Source organism: Pinus tabuliformis, chromosome 1_2 (genome assembly GCF_031772625.1).
Source record: "Pinus tabuliformis cultivar Carrire ecotype Pingquan chromosome 1_2, CPIR1, whole genome shotgun sequence".
Taxonomy (NCBI): Eukaryota; Viridiplantae; Streptophyta; class Pinopsida; order Pinales; family Pinaceae; genus Pinus; species Pinus tabuliformis.
Window position 1 is genome coordinate 759,099,910 of NC_142298.1, and position 19,327 is coordinate 759,119,236.

The following is a 19,327-nucleotide window of genomic DNA, read 5'->3' on the forward strand; positions in this document are numbered from 1 at the left end:
ATTCCTTTAAATGACATTTGATCTTGACTTCTAAGGCCTTGTGATTCTGATTAGAATTTCTGAAGATTCTTCTGTTTCGTTCTAGCCAAATCTGCCAGCAAATAACCTTTGGAAGGATAGCCCATGCTGTTTTGATTATCTGGTTTTTAGGAGGGGGACCAGGATATTTGATTGCCCAATTTGAAAAAAGATCAGCAGTGGAGCAAGGGAGCAGAAAATTGGGATCCAAGGTGTGAATAAGGGAGAACCAGATCTGCTTGGAGAAGTTGCATTCCAGAGTTAAATGAGCTGCTGTCTCAGCATTTTCCTTGCATAACGAGCAAATGGAGGGACCGTAAAAACCTTTTTTCTGCAAAATGTCAAACGTTAGGATTCTGCCATGACAAAGGAGCCAGGCAAAAAAATCAACTTTGGGCCATGACTGGAAACGCCAGACCCCCTGCCAAGGTGCTGGATTGGGGGGGACGTGTGGTCTCTCGATCAGCTTGGCATATCCCGTGGAGACAGTATATCCTCTAGCATTCAACCCCCAACCTTTCGCATCTCTTTTCCTCCTGTGCGTGGGCGCCAATCCATGAAGAAGGTCGAGCAGCGTGGACCATTCGTTGGTCAGATGGACCAGTACCTCAATTCTTTTCCACCCTGCCCAATCAGAATCGCTCCAAAGAGAGATGTCCCACAGCGAACACAGCCCCTCTCTGTCCATCCAGCATCGCAGCGCTCTAATGGGGGCTCTGTCTTTAATCAGATCCATCTGCATGATTTTATCAGTCCAGATGTTGATCTTTTTGCCGTTTCCAGGGATCCAGTAGGTGTGATCTTTAATTAGAGGAGCAGCTTTAGCATACAACTTGAGGAAAGATGAGTTAGGCAAATGGATCACGTTGTCTAGGCAACTAGAACGAGGACCTCGGAAGTATTTTTTCCAGAGGGCCAATTGGGCCCAGCCAGGTTTGGGCGCGATGATTCTCCATATAATCTTAGCTGCCATAGCCACATTCTGCTGACAAAAGCTTTTGAAATTTAATCCACCCTCCCACAGTGGCTTGGAGATGGTTTCCCAACTGATAAGGGGAATCTTGTTTTCGTTCTGTTTTCCTCCCTTCCAAAAGAACCTCCGAATGAACTCTTCCATTTTTTTTAATATGGATGCTGGAGCGAGCAACCCAGCAAATTGAAATAGAGGGAGGCTGGAAAGCACAGATTTGATTAGGACAGATTTTCCAGCAGAGTTGAGCCAGGAGTAACCCCAGGCTTGGATCCTTGACTTAAATTTTTCTAGCTGAGGGAGCCAGTCTTTGCTTGCAAGTCTTTTATGAACAACAGGAAGGCCCAGGTATTTGAAAGAAGTCCAAGAAGAGGAGGCTGCAAATCCCAAACATCTAGATATAGCAGTGAGCAATCTGGGCGAAGTATTCCAGCTGAAGATGTGACATTTATTCTTGTTTACAACACTGCCTGAGGCCTCACTGAATTCTTCCAGAACTGCTTTAAATTTAGTGGCAGAGGAAAGAGAGGCAGCACCCAAGAGCAGAGTGTCATCCGCAAATAAGGCGTGATTTATGCTTTTGACCCCTCTTGCAATACACAGTCCATTAATATCTTGAGCTTGCATCTTTTTGTCTAGCAGGAAGCTGAGAACAGAGGCTTGAATGACAAATAGCAGAGGGGAAAGGGGACACCCCTGCCTAAGCCCTCTCGAAGCTTTGAAAAAATCCGTGGCTCTTCCATTTACAAGAGGAGCAATCCATGGCTCCGATATGCATGCCCGGATCCAGTTAATGAAATTTGTTCCAAAACCAAACCTGCTCATGACTTTTAAAAGAAAACTATGATTTACTCGATCAAAAGCATTTGCTAAATCAAGTTTTATCACCATACCTTGTTCTTTTCGAAGAAGACTTGAATGAATTGCCTCTTGTACAAGGGTGAAGTTGTCCACGATCTGCCTTCCTTGGATGTAAAAATAAGTTATTTTAATTTTATATTCATTTTTTATTATTTATTTACTTTAGAAAAAGGTTTAATTTTTATAATTATTTGAATTTAAGAAGAGGGAAATTTTTAAGTGTTATGTTAATCTTTATTTTTTCTAAAAATAATTTACCCAATTTTTTTAGTATAAATCAATCTACCTTGAATATCGTCAAAATCTTATAGACATCATATTTTTTTTTTGTAAATTTGGTAGGACTACATCTTCATCATGTCCAACTTCTCACCCCGATCGGGGGGATAGCACAAGACTTGAACCCAAGACTTCTGGTTCGATGAGACTTCATTTCCACAACCATTACCAATTGAGCTACCCCACACAAACAAATCTTATAGACACTATATAAAATCATTACAAATTTGAATATTTTTACAAAAATATCATCAAATATTTTACCATTTGCATAATATGGACTAGCAATATCATCCAAGATTTTTAAATTTTAAAATAAATTTGCATCCTTAATTTTTTTCCTATTTAAAATCAAAATATTTTTTTGATTGTCGTTAATAACTTCACTTGAATAATGTACCTTTTAAAGAATACAATATCTCTATATTATGCTAAGCCTAAAATAACCCCATCTAACACATATAAACCCCTCTACAAACACTTGAACTTTAGACTTTAAAAAATCTTCAAAGATATGAGAATATTATTTATCAATTTGCTTACAAACTTAAACTCAACATATTGATTTCTTATTATGTTAAAGTAATATAAAATTTAACTAAGATTCCTAATCATTGCATTGAGAAGCATATTGTGATGTGTGATTTCGTCTATGCTCAACATTGAGTTGACACATATGTCTTTTTAAAAAAATTAAAAATAAATAAATGTTTTTTTTTAAGAAAACTTAGAACAAAATGAATTGTTTGTCATCTGAAATAAAGATTTACTCATTTTAGATTATGAAAATAAAATTTAAAATCATTACCTATTTTTTAATAATTTATTTTCCATAATTAACCATGATTTATTTTAAAATAAGGTTATTTTTATTTTCATCTTTCATTAATATTTAATATATGGAATTATTATAGATCATAGGCTGGAATATAACCCCTCAATCAAATAACATTATCGTTATTATATAGCCCTGAGAGTTAGCTCAATTGGTCGAGGTCTTGTTGCTAAAGCACCTTGCCATTGGGAAGTCACAGGTTCAATTCTCCTTGATGCCCTTGGGGTTAGGCTTGGATTAGGGTGGACCTACCTTGATTTCCCGTCGTGTGTGTGTGTCTTATTATTAATAACATTAATTAATAATGTTAGTTATATTTCTGTTGAAGCCTTGAAATTCGCTGCAACAACATGGGGGATGACCACCCCGTCCGGACCTTAAAGCAACTCCTTTTTCGTTTGGAATGGTGGATCCGACTGGTTTAACTAGGTCCAGTTACATTTTCTCAATCATATGTTATTATTTATCTCTGCTCTTATGGGTTGAATTCTGATTTTTGAGTAACTATTTACCCAGAAATATGTCTTTTATTACTAGTTTAACAAATAGTGATATGGTGTGAACTAATTCCTCATATTATTGTTTAATTATTCGAATTACTAATTAAACAATCAATATCATTTTGTGAACTTCTTCCTAAATGTTGTTGGTTTATTATTTCAGTTAAGAGGTCTTTGAATAGAATATGTTTTGGTATACATAATGTCAGTTAATTGAACTACTTCGTTAGCTTGATATTCATTATAAGCCAGACATATTTAAATCTCAATCATTTAAATATCTTGCTCTCAGTTGGGTTAGATCTATATCTGCTTAATTGAGATAGGATTAGGATTTAGTTCCTTTTGCTTGCATTATAGAATAAGTTTGCATTTAGATTTAATTTTACATTCTTATAAGTCCTCTTCCCAAAGAGGCAAACTTTAGTTGTGGCTTGGCTGAGCCCCAGATCAGCTTAAGGATCACTTTCTTGCCTGATTAGCAAGAGGGTTGATCTGATGTCTCTTCTCCATTGGTGGATGAAAGTCATATTGTAAGTCATTTTGGAGATTGAGAGAAGGTAATTGGACCTAGTTGAACCAGTCGAAACCACCATTCCAAACGGAAAAGGAGTTGCTTTAAGGTCCGGACCGGGTGGTCATCCCCCAATGTTGTTGCAGCGAATTTTGAGGCTTCAACATTTTTGGCGCTAGAAGGAGGGCCTGAAACTTGTTGTCTATTGGAGTCTTTGTATTCTAACATTTTATTTATCATGATGGCTCCTCTTAAACTTCCAATTTGGAGTTGTATCCATGGATGTGCATCTTCCAATACTCCACCTGAAGTGGCAAGACTCTTGTCTTAGGTAAATTTTAATGGTAAAAAAAATACTTCTGCATTTAATCATGCTTTACAATTCATTCAAAAATTTTCAAATTCTACTTTTCAAGGAATTGATGAAGGTATTTTATGCAGGATTTTTACTCTTACATTCACGGCAAAAGACAGAAGCTGGTGTCAATCACTTCCAGTTGCCTCAATTCACAGCTGGGATCAATTTGTTACAATGTTCCTTTGAAAATTTGACCACTATAACTACGAACAGGTATGTGACGAAATCGAAGATTTACGAAGGTTTGAAAATGAGTCTTTGATTGATTTTACCATTCGATTTTGTTTAAATTGCTTGAGATTTAAAATTAAAGAAAAACCTTCAGAAGAGGAATTATTATATTGGTTTGAATATATTTATTCTCTTCCTCCCATTCATAATCCATGTGAAATTATTTCAATCTTTGTTCAGTCTTCTTCCAATCTCATTAACATAATTGAGAATTCCAATATGGAGGTGCAAACAAATGATGATGAAGTGGCTTCTATTATGTACAATCAATTTCTTCATTTAGTGCACACTTCCTACAATATTAATAATGTTCAGGATGCACTTTCACATGTCAGTGAATCTCAATCACAAAGCTTGGGAAATTTTACTATTCAAATTCAAGAAGATACTAACAATAATATTGAAGAAGATACCACTTTGAAATCTGAAAATTAGTGCATGTCAGATTCAAAATATCAGAGCATAAGTCAGCAAGTACAAGAACCGATTAAAATTCCCAATAACGTGCAATCTACTGGTCAAATTTCTGAACTCTTTTATGATGAGCAAATGTCAAATTTGGGACAACAAAGCAATATTCTTCAAGAAAGCACAAGTACACAAATGAATGATCTCAAATCTGAAATTTACAATGAACAGAATGCACAAGAGTTCTCAAATAGAGACATTTTTAAATCCATTGCTTCTGATTCTCATTTTTCCCTTTATCCTGATATTTTTGTTGATTGAAATTTATCTCCTCTTAACATCAATGATATTTCAGAAAACAGAGAGGTTGATCTTAATGAATTGCCAATTAATTTTTATCAAGATAGAGAATTAATTATTGATCATTCTTCTGTCATTAATAAACATGTGCTTCATATTCCTTCTTGTTTTGATACATTGGATGAGATCGAAGGGAATTTTAATGAATGTCATGAGGTCATTTATGATAGTTACTTTGACATTGAGGATATTGATTCATCTCATTCTCAATTGAATCCTCATGATCAAAGTTGGATTACATGTGAAAATAAAGAACACTCTAATTCATAAATTGTTTCAAATAGTTCTCATTTTCAGACAATTAATCATACTCATGATCTCAACATTCAAGAAACCAACCCAATCTATGATTTATATGGCGATCAAGCTCTCATTCCTATTCATAGTCATGATTCTCTTTCTAATTCACAAAGTGGTATCAACAATCATTCTAATTGCATTATTCTGGCCAATTCTCGTGAAGAGGAAATTGTTTTAAATCGATCCCAACTGTGTTGTTACAGTAATTATAACACTAGTGTAAACTATGATTTGATTTTATTATTTTTCCTTCACTTATTTTGTTTAAATTCAGATTTGTTTTCTGTTTTTAATTTTCAATTTTTAGATAATTTGTGCTGGCATATTGAGCAGCTCAGTATTGAACACTCAATTGATGTGTTGTCTGAATGGGAAAATGAAGTTTTAGATTCTAATCGTGAACATCAAGAGCTATTTCTCTTCCAATTTCAACTGATGTTCATTTCTTATCGATTACTTCTATCTTCTCAAAGGCAGTGTCAACAAGAGAGTGTATTTTCACAATATGACTAGCAATCTAATTCAATTAATAATCTTCCATTGTATCTAACAAATTTTCATCCATTTTTCATAGACCCCTTTGAAAAATATTTGGAAAGTTTTCCTTCACAAAAGATTGTTAATAGTTTAACACTTGTACATAACACTAACAAATTTATGCAGACCATTGTATCTAAAAGCTTATTCTCACGATCTGGCCTGTCATCCCCTCTTTTGAATCCCTTCCAATCATTAATAGAAATTCATCAAGGTTTCTATGATCCAATTGAAATTCAATTGGAAAGGGAATTTCAAGAGAAGGTAATTGTAAATAAACTGCTAACAGTAACTATACATTTTAAATTCAGATTTATTTTCTTTAGTTTAATTTTATTTGTATTTTTGTTACTAATAATTGATTTGTACATACATGCAAGAATTAAAATGCTTACATGGTTACATTGGAAGTATGACTATACCTAGTCATGTTTCCTTCATTAAGTTAGAATTAAGAATAGATTAATTTAGATTAGATTTCTTTTCTGTTTGCACTTATTTCATTATTTCAGATTTTCAATAAAGCAAGTAATGAATCTGATTTCTTCTAGGCATCCCCTTTCATTTTCGGAAAGCAGCTTAAAACATTTTAGAAGCTCTTAGATCATACATATTTCTAAAGCCCTCAATTGTCTTGTTTCGCAAAAAATTCATCATATTGATCATACATTAAGAAATTCCCAGAATTTGCTATAACTTGACAATTTTTTGATTCACAAGTATGTCTGAAAAAGAGCTTATTTTCACCACTCTTGTCTTCCGATGTAAATTTGAGGTGGATGCAATATGAAAATTCATTATTTAGAATTTTTAGATTAAACAAGTAGGTGATGTTGAACATATGCAAATTTTGAGAAAATTTGGGAGAACTTGAAGATCCATGAGGTAAAATTTACAGTCAATTTTCTTCCAGTTATGCATTTTAAAAGGTTCATCTTCATCTATTGTTTGATTTTCTTTTTCAGGATTTATTGCTTAGTTATGTTCTGCTCATTTTTTTTACAGGTCTTCATTGCTTTGATTTTATAGACTTGAAACAAGCATGCAACTATTTTAAATCTGCAACATGCTCAGGGAAGTATTATTTCTTTTTCATGATTTATTGCTTATTTATATTCTGTTCATTTTTTTTTACAGGTCTTCATTGCTTTGATTTTAGAGACTTGAAACAACCATGCAACTATTTTAAATCTGCAACATGCTCAGGGAAGTATTAGTATTATTTATTTATTTATTTTTATTTTTATTATTATTATTATTATTATTTTAATTATTAATTATTAATTATTAATTTTATTTTTATTTTTTTTATTTGTTATTTTTTTATTTTTTTTTTATTTTTTTATTTTATTTTATTTTTATTTTTATTTTTTATTTATTTTTATTTTTTATTTTATTTATTTATATTTATATTTATATTTTATTTATTTATTTTATTTTATTTTATTTATTTATTTTTATTTTTATTTATTTATTTTATTTTATTTTATTTTATTTATTTATTTATTTTATTTTATTTTATTTATTATATATATATATTTATTATTTTTTTTTTCGAGGAAAAATCGTAACTTTTCATTAATTTTGAAAAATCACATATTGTAGATGCCATTGGCATATGCATAACTGTTGAGGATATGCCCTATTAATGTAGGGTCGGTGGTAGTACTAATATTGTTCTTCACCATTCTGTTCCGGTATCATCCACAGGCCTCTCGGATGTGCCGTAGCCTCCTTGGATAATTTGTCAGCAACCGCGTTACGTTCCCTGTAAATATGTTGATAGGTAACAAAGTTAAATTGTGCCTTGAAGTCCTGAATTTCATCCAAGATGTTTCTGAGTGAATGTGCATGACAATTATTTATGTTATTGAACCAATTTATGATGATTTTGGAATCACCAAAGATCTGTAATTTATTGCATGAGTGAGCCAAAGCAAAATGCAAAAGATGTCTGAGGGTGATCAGTTCGGCATAATTGTTTGTTCCCTCTCCCAAACCCAGTTGAATTTTGTAGTGATGTTGTTCAGTTAGATGGAGTATAATTCCACCTCCACACCCCTGTGCTTGAGCGGCGCTGTCGAAATATGCCCACGGAGTGGTGGGATCAATCGACTCAGTGGAAATATTGTGATTTGTAGGTGTGTGTGTCTCATCTGGGATCTCATGGTAGGCAACAATGATTTTTGCAGTGTATGGCCATCTGGCCTCTGTTTCCTTGAAAATAATTTCGTTTCTGATCAACTAGATTGTCCAACAGACAAGGAGAGGAAGGCAGTGAATTTTTGAGTCACTGTTTGCCGCTATCGATCCCAAGCCTCAGGTATCGTTTGTCCCTGCCAACAGCCAGATTTGGAAAGCATGTTTAATACTTGCAGCCATAGTTGAGCACACATCGAGCAATGGAGGAACAAATGATCGTTTGTCTCCTCGGCCTGTTTACATAGCACACACCAATGTGGACTGAAGTGGGATCGATGCATGAGGTTTGCTCCAGTTGGGGTTTTATTTCTGAGCATGTTCCACATGAATAATTTCGTTCTCGGTGGTGCTTTGAGCTTCCAAATCTTCCCCCACTAGTCTAGGAGTGCAAGTGGTCTGTGTGCTGAGAGAAGGATGGGATATCTAATTTTAGGAGAGTATACACCATGCTCAGCCGAAGTCCAGATAAGTTCATTAGGGCCTTCTTTGATGCGCACATGGGCTTCTTTCAGGGCATTAATATACCCTTCCCAAATCTGCTGCCAGTGTTCGGGGATGCCCAAGTGCAAAGCTGATAACCAAGCCTGTTCAAAGATGGAGTTGTTCTCCAAATCAACAACCTGTGCAATTACTTTGATATTCCTCTGATTGAGAAACAAAATGAGGTCTAAGGGTAATTGATACATATTCCCCCCTCCCATCCATGGGTCCATGCTTATATGAGCCAATGAACCATCATTTATTCTCCAAGTTAGACCCTCTCTGATAGAAGGCAAGGTATTTAATATTGCTTTCCAAACCATAGATATCCCTGATCGAGGCCAGGAGGGTAGTCGAATCCAATCCAAGAGGTGATGAGGCCATATATATTTGTGGTAGGAGACTTCAGTCCAGAGGTTTTGTGATGTGAGCAAGATCCATCCCATCTTGGCAGCAAGAGCATGTGCAAAGACTGATAAGTCCTTTAGTCTCTAACCACCCCATTTCTTAGGGAGGGCAATGTGTTTCCATCCCACCCAAGCAAAGGGTTTGCCCTCTTTATACCTGTTCCAAAGGAATTTGCAGCAGATCTTCTGAATTCGAGCGAGGATTCCTTTAGGAATCCAAGCCAACGACATCCAATAGACTGGGGTAGCCTCCAAGACTGATTTGATGAGGACTAATCGACCAACTCTGGATAGGAATCTGTGGTTCCAATTTTGTAAGCGTTTTTCAATTTTAACCACAAGCCAGATCCAATCAACTATTCTGTAGCAATGTGGCTTGATCCAAAACCCCAGGTACTTGAGGCCATCCTCTAGATGATGGCTCTGAAAAGGAAATTTCTATTGAGCGTACCTTGTTTCCAGAGGAGATGCATTGGAAAGGGTGATGGTAGACTTGGAGTGATTAGCTTCCATGCCAGTAGCCAAGGCAAATAGGGTGAGAATTTCATGGAAAGTAGATGAGTCCCTGATGCTTCCATTTAGGAAGATGAGAACATCATCTACGAAAAGTAGATGAGTGAGGTAGCAGTAGTCAGACATTTTTAGCCCTTGTATCCGCCCTTCCCGCTTGGCTGATGCAATGAGTCTGCTGAGACCTTCCATGAAAATCAAAAAGAGGAGCGGGGAGAGTGGGCATCCTTGCTGAAGACCTCTCTCAGCATGGAAGAAATGTGATGCAGAACCATTTATGAGAACACTGAAGGTGGCCGAGGTGATACAACACATAATCCAGTCGATAAAGGAGGGAGGGAATCCCAGGTGGGTGAGGATCATCTTAATGTAGAGTCAACTGACCCGATCAAATGCTTTAGCAAGGTCAATTTTGAGGATAGCCCCTTTTAGCTTTTTTGTTTTAAGGGAGTGAAGGGCTTCCTGAGCTGTGCCAATAGCTTCATGGATTTGTCTATTCTGGAGGAAAGTGAATTACTCAGGGGAGATGTGGCAGGATAGGATGGGCCTGAGCCGATTAGAAATAATCTTGGCAATGATTTTATATAGACAATTACAAAGGGAGATAGGCCGAAATTCATTGAAGCATGAAGGAGAGTCGGATTTTGGGATCAAGGCTATGAAAGTGGTGTTGATGGCCTCATACAAACGCCCAGAAGTCCTGCATTCCACCACCACCTTGAGCAGGTCTTCACCAATGATCTCATAAAAGGCAATGTAGAATTCGATTATCCAACCGTCCGAACTTGGACTGTTATATTTTTTTAGCCATTTCAAGGTACTTTCTAGTTCCTCCTGGGTGACAGGGGAAATGAGCTCCTCGGCCATTTCCAGATCCACAAATCTAGGGAAGTGTCTCGCAATTCTGACAATTTCAGCAAGAGTGGCACTAGGAGGAGCCTTGTAGAGTTTTCAGAAATGGGAATTTCCAAGTCGAGAGAGTTGATGATAAGTTGTTTCCATGCCCCCATCCTCCATGGGCATATTCCAAATAGTATTGTTGACTTTCCTTCCCTTGGCAAAATTTTGAAAGAACTTGGTGTTCTCATCTCCTGTTTTTAGCTAGATAGCGTGACTCCGAAGTCGCCATGTTTCTTCCCTCTCCCTCATAAATTTTTATCACTGATTTTCCAATTGATGAGATGAGTCTTTGCCTCAGCTGAAGTAAAACCCCGTCCCTGATCATCCAGAAGAGTGACCAATGACTATTCAATATCTCCAAGGGTTTGGTCATCCTTCATTTTTTTATCCTTAGCCCAATTAATGGATAGTCTCTTGATTAGTGAGATTGGTGCAAAAGCCTTCCGCCAGAGATCTCCCCGAGGTAGGAGGATTTGATAGCCAGAAATCAGAGACCAGTTGAATATATGAGGGGTCCGATAGCCAAGTGGAGTTGAATTTATACGGTGCCCTTGGTTTCTGAGAGGGGCCAATGATCTCCATATAAATGGGGGAATGGTCCGATAATCCTCCTAAACCAACCCATTGTCTATATAAGGAAAGTCTTTGAACCAGAGTGTCCTTTATGAGGAAGCGATCCAATCTCCTGGCCAGAGCTGCCTCACCAATTCTACAATTTCGCCAGGTGGGGAGGGGCTTTACCATGGGGATATCCATCAAATGATGTTGTTCAAGCAGCATCTCCATAGTCTCCGAGAGCGGATCCACCTGAGCATTTGTCCCCCATGATTCCCCATATCCTATGGAGAAATTTAGGTCACCGCCCAAAATGAGGTTATCAGAATTTGTGAGGGATAGATTAAGGAGGCAGTTCCAGAAGGCCTCTCTGTTTTGACATGGGCCATATACATTAACCATCCAAAGATCCATGCCCAAATCTGTTGAGAAGATGTCCATTCCAATAAAACCAGCTCCACCCCAGGAGGTCTTGAGGTTAATAGTATGGGGGTTATATCCCAGGGCCAGTCCTCTAGATCGCCCCATGACATCAAGGGATTGAAAGATCCACCCAGGCTTTAGGGAGCAGAGAGTATAGGAGGTAAGGTTAGTCTCACCCAATGTTTCTTGTAGGAAGATAATGTCTACATTCTCAGATTCGAACAGTCGTCTGAGGGCTAGCTTTTTGGGAGAGCTAGCCAGACCCCTGCAATTAAAGGAGAGCCACTTCATGGGGGAGATTTTGGAAGGGTGTTCAAAGCTCTAAGTACCCGGTCAAGTGATGATTGTCTACCCGAAGCCACTTCCACCCCGGCTAATAGTATGGCTTTAGATAAATGTGATTTATGACCTCTGATGGATTTGGGAGGGCAAGAAGAGGGGGTCAGTCCTAGCCCAGAGGATACAGAGCAGACCGCGGAGAGGGGGAGGCAGGGTCTGAGATTGTAAGGGTGGGGAGGACCTAGGAGGGAAGAAGGTAATTCGGCAGAATAGGGAGGAATCTCAAGACGGAAGGATGGAGGAGTGCTCGAGAGGACTGAACAATGAGAGACGAGGGGACAAGGGATGGTGGTGGGGGTGTAATCCCGAGTCGATGCAGATGCAGAGTGCAAATGCAATGCAGAACAAGCAGGAGAAAAAGAAAAAATAGAGTCAAGGAGAGGAGGAGTACCTGAGGAGTGAGCGGCCTCAGTAGCAGCCCTCGATCAAGTCATTGGTGGGGGGGGAGGATAAGGCACGCTCGAAGTCGACAATTGAATTATAGATCCCTTCTTGTTCATCATTGAAGCAGCTGAAGGAGTCGGCCCTGGAGTGGATGCAGGAGCCCTAACAACCTTGCCTTCTGGTAGCTTAGGAGAGTCTGATTTATTTCGCACTAATAGGCATTCCTTGTAGAGGTGCCCTACTTTGTGGCGACCGCGACATCTGAATGAGACTCCTTCATAGTCCAAGATTTGGATCCTGGTGAAATTCTTCCACTGCAAGGTGATTTTCTCCTCTAATCCCTCTCTCGTATCAAGATGGACAAGTATGCGAGCCATCGATCTATTCCTGGATTAGATATAAGACCTATCGTAGTCCAAATAGGTGCCCAGCGCATTCCCTAAACGGACAAACACATCCTCGAACTAGTATTATAGAGGGAGTCCTCGCAACCTAACCCATAATGGTCCAACCCCGATCTGTTCTCTTTCAGAGTAAAAAAGGGGGCTCCATCGCTTCAGCATGACTGGGGCCATTTCGATGTGCCAATATCTAGCAAGTGCCCAGTTGGTGTATTCCTCCTGCAAGAAATAGAGTGCAAACCATCCGCGAGGCAATGTCTTCACTTCAGGAAGATCTTTGAAAATGTTGCCCCAAATCTCCTTGACCCAGACGCTGAGCCGTTCCACAGAATAGGCACGTCCTCGAACCCTACCCATCAGAACCTTACCAGTCATAGTGACAACTTCTCCCATGTTCAAACCTTCCCCAAATTTGAGGGTGAGGTCCTTACCCAAGGCCTTCACACACTTTATCTTTCGCTTGCCCGACCTGGGAGTAGTCGAGTGGTCTTGTAGAGGGTCTGGAGAGCCCTGATTCTCCTGGTGATTTTGCGCAGAGTGTCGGACCTTAATGACCGGGGTCTCGAAGCATCCGGATGGGGCTGTGGTGGAAGACGTTGTAGTAGAGGTAGAAGGGGCAAAAGGCTTAGGTAGGGTCTGCTCAGGCACAACAGAGTGATCGACTCTAGATGTGGGCGCGAAGGGTGGAGAGTGTAATAGATCCTTGGAAGGCGAGGGTTTGAAGGGAGGGGATGACAGAGAACAAGAAGTGAGTAGGTGGAGGGTCGCCGGCGAGAGCAGAGGGCAGTCAAGCTCCGGGGAATCAATGGAGAGGGTGGCGAAGGGGAGGCCAGATGTAGATGGTCCGGGGAGAGTAATGACGGGAGGAGAGACAGATATGAGCGAATCAGTTGGTTCCGAGTGGGCAGAATAAGCCGGCGTAGGGTTAGGGCTACGAAAAATAGGGATATCAAGGTTAGGGTCGACAGAATAATCCACCTCCTCTAGTTCCATATCCTCAATGATGCAGCAGGCTCAGCGAAATTGGATGGTAGCATTGACAATAGGAAGCACAGAGGGTAGTCAGCAAGTGACGGAGACTGACAGTGTGCCTGTAGTGATTGAGCGGTTACAACAGAAACAGGGCAACATTAACCATAACCTTTGCTTGGAATGACTGCTAGAGATAGGGTTAGGGTTTCAATTCTCGCCTTCAAAGATTTACCATGGGCCTTTGGGAGTAAGCATAGAAGTGTTAGTTGTTTTGTTTAGACTTTTAAATACATTATCGGGAAATTCATGTTGGATCATTATAATATCACAACTCTCCTCATGAGAAAGTCGTGATAACATCTTCCTCTGATCGAATAATCAGATGGTTAATCAAATTAAATTTCTTTTTTATAAAAAAGAAAAAATGAGTTGGGCACTTCTATTTTGGATACTATAAAACGTCCCAATCTCATCGTATTGCCGTATATTATTATCAGAGCATCCTAATATAGGGATATTTCATATAAAGCATCAATTGAAGTATTGTGATATCCACCCAATCCTGGACCTGATACCACATTTAATTCTATTTCTGAAAGATGTTGCATCCATTTATAAATCATAATTTTAGTTGAAGCACATGTTTTAAAAGTTACGATGTCCTGGACGTGATAAGGCATTTAAATTCAGTTTTAAAAAATATCGCATCCACTCATAAAATCAAAATTATAGTAGGGGCATACGTTTAAAAGTTCTGAAGTCCCGAATCCGATACGATATTAAAATTCACATAATAAATTTATGAGGTCTGTTCTTCATCGCATATCGGCGTATTAACAATGCTACATCCTATACTTAAATTTGTCGATCGCCTATTTCTTTTAAAACCCAAAGTCGGTCCCACCAATGAGTCACATCATCTATCGCAAGTTCCCATCACGTGTTTCCATATTGCAACAAATATATCGCATCGCAAAAATCAAATGAAGCCTTGCCTTAAGATTCACTGATGCGATAAACTCTGATATATGTCTCTCTGCCATTGTGAATTAACTATCATATATTACTCAATCGCATATCGACAAAGGTAAAAATCGCAGATTGAAATTTATGCATGGGAAAGAAACTTGCAATGTGAAACATCCGATAAGGCGTTGTGTTGTATAAAATATTTTAAGGCACTCTTGGGTGATCATTATGGTAATGAAGCAATTAATAAGAAAATTGCATCATGGTTAAATCATTTTTATTTCTCTTATATTTGAGTTTTAGATATATCACTCTATATTTAATATATGAAATTCAAGACCTCCCCATCTACACATCTGTATTTCATTATCTTGGATTTGGTCTTAATTCTGAAATATTTATGAAAATCATGGAGTTGATATGAAACTTATAATATTATGAGAACATTCATTGCTGCAATTCATTAAAAAACATCATTTCATTCTCATCTCTGATGAATTCAGTTCACTTCAAATTCCTGGAACATGAAACATTGTTTTCTTCTAGTTTGTTGCTTGTTTTAGTTTAGATTTAATAAGTGATGATTGTGGGTCAATAAGATTTCAGTCAATTCAACTTCTTCATCATTTTAATTTTAATTAAAGGAAGAAGTTATCTTTTGTTGGAGAAAACGATAACTCTCAGGTAAGATTGAACACAATTCTCCAATTGGTAAGTTCCATGTGCCCACTTTAATTTATTTACTTTTGGTTTTAGCTTTGTTTTTAATTTTTTACTGATATAAAACTCTGTTTTGCAGCTCCTCATAAAACTTCTCACGCTTCCACCAGATTAGATTTGGAATTTGCTCTCCTTTGTTCAGTAATGATCCTCATCGAATCAACTACACTAGGGAGTTTTTGAAGCTTTAGTTTGTTTCTTTAAGCATTTCTTTTGTTAGAAAATGGTTAAGATGATGCTTTGAAACAAAAAAATTGACACCAGACATAAATTTTTTCGTTGTCGCTGAATTTTATCATCACTGTTATTAGAAGCCAAAACACTTATAACTCTGCAAGATAAAATTTATCTAAATCTCAACAAAATAAGGAACATTCACATGATTATTTTCTTTTACTTTGTTTCGTTGAGACATTGGTATAAACTGTCTTGTTGGAGTTTATCTTTTAAAAATTTGGATTTTTCCACCTTTCACCTTCTTCATTCTTATTTTTGTTTGCTGATTTCTTTTCTTACATTAGCTTAGGAATTATTTTTCTTTTTCTTTTTAGTTTCGTTTTTATTTTGGTGACTTTGCCATGATATATGTGAAATGACCTTTCTTGTTCACAACGGTTGACATACAGGAGGAAATCTTAACTCTGCCTATATCAGTGAATTTCATTTACCATTAAAGTCATATCCTTATGGAACCATAACTCATCTTGCTTTAAATTTTTTTCATGGAGGAACACACATCTTTTCTAGGTGATTGAGTTTACTTTTTCAAGGAAAGAATTGATTTGAGTTTAACACAATGAATCTCTCCCACCTCTCCACATAAAAGCCTCTGATTGATAGCTGCAATGAAAGAATTTGGAGGGAACATTATGGAAGTATTATGTCCATTAAACATAAATCTCTATTACCATCCCACCTCATTCACTCAAATACATCATAAGCTACAAGCTTGTAAATACGATTATCAAAAGGGTGATTAAAGAGGAAGCATGAGAAATAGAAGTAAACTCATCGGGGCTATGAACGCTTGCTGGGAGCGAGACTAGGCTTGTATGATATAAAAGGCAACTTCATCGGGGTACTGTTTAGGCTCGCTGGCAGCGAAGCAATGTCAGAGACAATCATAAAATGGATATATGCTTTATCAAAAAATCCTATCTCTACCTTCTTCTATTATTATATGAGATAGTTTAAAAAAAAAAAAACAAAACAAAAAACAAGTTTTTCCAAATTTGGATTTATGACTTTTACTTCAATCTAGACTCATATTGCTTAATCTATTTTATGTGGGACCTATGAAAATATTTCACTGTTAGATGATTTCGTGAACTCCATTATTTTTAACCTTTGGATAAATTAAAGTTCATTATCTTTAACCAGAGATAATTGGTTCTTCCTAGTGTGTCACCATTGTTGTAGGGAAAACCCAACACCCCCCATTATTTCAAATAATAGGGACCCTTTCCATTAATTTTTGGCTAAGCATCTTTTATGATTTTCATTTAAGTTAATTGTCTTACAATTTTATCATTTTTTTCTTGGAATTTATGTTTTGATTGTTTCATTGAATCCGACTTTTCACAAGCTTTCCATCGATACTTGTTTCGACTCATTTGGTCAACCAGTTTGTAAATGACACTCCTTTGAAGTTTGATTGTTTTCTCTCCTGAACTAAAAATATAAATAAATGTAGTAGCTAATTAAGTTCAATAGTCATTCATTGTAAATATTGACCCTTATTTAGTTTTTACTAATATTCTTTCATTTTTTCCACTAACGGTTGTACAAAATGACCCAACTAAATTATACAACGAATAAAAACGTGTTTCGAAATCTTGGTACTTTACTCCAATTTATTATTTTAAAACAAGTTGCCAAGATTGGATTCTCAAAATTGCAAAATGGTTGAGGTCCAATTTGTAGGATGGTTAATTAACGTGCTCCCACTTCACCTTTCCTTCCAAAATCCCGATCTAAAAAAAATGTGATCCAAAATTGCGATTTTAAAAAATAGTGCGATCAAAATTTGTGATGCAATATTGCGATTGCGATACATCGCAAATCGCAAATAAAATTGATTTTTTTATGTGCTTATATTTAACATTTACGATGGTGCGATTTTAGAAAAATGAGAGAGGTAAAAATGTTTTAATACAAAGTTTTACACTCCTTATGACTCTCAGGCCTACGTCACCTCATCATTACCCTCCACCTCATTACCTTATCTCTCCACCTCTCCTCACCTAAGGTAAGCCTCCTTATCACTCCACTCCTCCATTAACTCCCTCCTCTCCTTCATTAAAAAACTCCTCACCTCTTCACGTAATATTTATTTTAATAATAAATGATTTGTTATTTAATAGGGTTGATTCTAATGGTTTGTTAAATGAATAATGGTTGATTTCAATGGTTTGTTTAAAATATTAAAATATAATATTATATTATATTATACTATAATATAATATAATTATAATTCATATTATAATTTATATTATAATATAAGTATTATATAATAATATTTTAATTATTAAATTTTGTTTAATCTTGTTTAATTAAAATTATAATAAATTAATAATATAATTACAATTAATTAGTATTAATTAATTAATATTGGAGTAGTCTAACAAGGCGGAGGAATTGTCTGGTTTCCGTCGCCGCCCGGAAAAACGTCCGGCTCTGGCCGCCGGCAATTCCTCCGCCCTCCGCCACCCTCCGCGAGCTCCGCCCAGCTCCGCCACCCTCCGCATTAAAGTCGACGTCTGATAGGAATCGGTGGAGGCAGGATTTGCAGAGCGCCCGCTTCTGGAGGTCACGCGACCCTCGCAAAGCTCGATATCGCCAGAGGAAAGGAGAAGGCTGCTGAGGTTCCTGCAAATCGATTCACTCAGAAAATCACTACGCAAGATCCTCCATGCCTGCATTTCCCGCAAAGAGTTATGCACCACGACACCAATATCAAGTACGTCCATAATTACATAAAGTCCAGCAACATTCTCGTCACGAAGCCTGGAGCGCGGATCTGCCATTTGGGCACCTCTTATCTCGCCGGGGTATATGACACAGAAGGGGTCGGGGTTTTGCCTCAACGTTCCAGCATGAAGATAACCGGAACACAGGGCTACATGGCGCCGGAATACATCAACAGCGGCATCGTGTCACATAAAGCGGATGTGTTTGCCTTGGGTGTTGTGTTGCTGGAGCTCCTTTCTGGGCACGAACCGATAAGGTATGTGGCGGATGAGGGCGGCCGCGGTATTAGGAGAATAGGGCTTATACAGAGCCTGAATATTGTTATTTCAGAGGCCGGCGATAATTTTGCAGGGAGGCTGAGGAGATGGATGGATCCTCGGCTCAGGGGCTCCTTTCCTGTAGATTGCGCGGAGAGGGTAGCGAGGCTTGCTGCTTCCTGTGTGGATCCGGACCCCGGAAAGAGGCCTGATACAAGATATGTTGCAGGGGAGCTGTCCAGAGTGTTTATCATGTCCGAACAATGGTCTGAGCGAATGAATGCCAATAAAACATGTGTCAGTGGCACCTTCGAAGCCAGATAGAGTCATCTGCGTTTCATAAATATTCCAGAGTAAACGGGTTTGGATTATATTGGTGTGTATTGCTTTGAACATTGCTGTACTACAAAAGGGAGAGAAAAAACCATGGTGGTTTGGATTATATTGGTTTGTATTGCTTTGAACATTGCTGTACAGCAAAAGGGAGAGAAAAAACCATGGGATATAATGATCCGAAGACTTCCTGTAAATATGGTTTGGATGGGTCATTTCGATGGATTATAAGCAGGATATTCAAGTGTTTCAGATCTTTTATGAGCACCACTTTGAAGCCTGGCCAGAGCTTAAACCTGTTGAGATGAGATCTACCAAAGAAATGTTTAAGTGC

The 19,327-nt window shown here is 37.7% G+C and overlaps 1 protein-coding gene across 1 annotated transcript; it reads left to right on the forward strand.

Annotated features, from left to right (window-relative positions):
• The first annotated feature begins 18,555 nt into the window (after positions 1-18,555).
• On the forward strand, positions 18,556-18,984 carry LOC149208008 (lysM domain receptor-like kinase 3). The gene has a single exon (XM_089398212.1). The coding sequence runs from the start codon at positions 18,556-18,558 to the stop codon at positions 18,982-18,984; it is 429 nt and encodes a 142-aa protein (XP_089254338.1).
• The last annotated feature ends 343 nt before the right edge of the window (positions 18,985-19,327 follow it).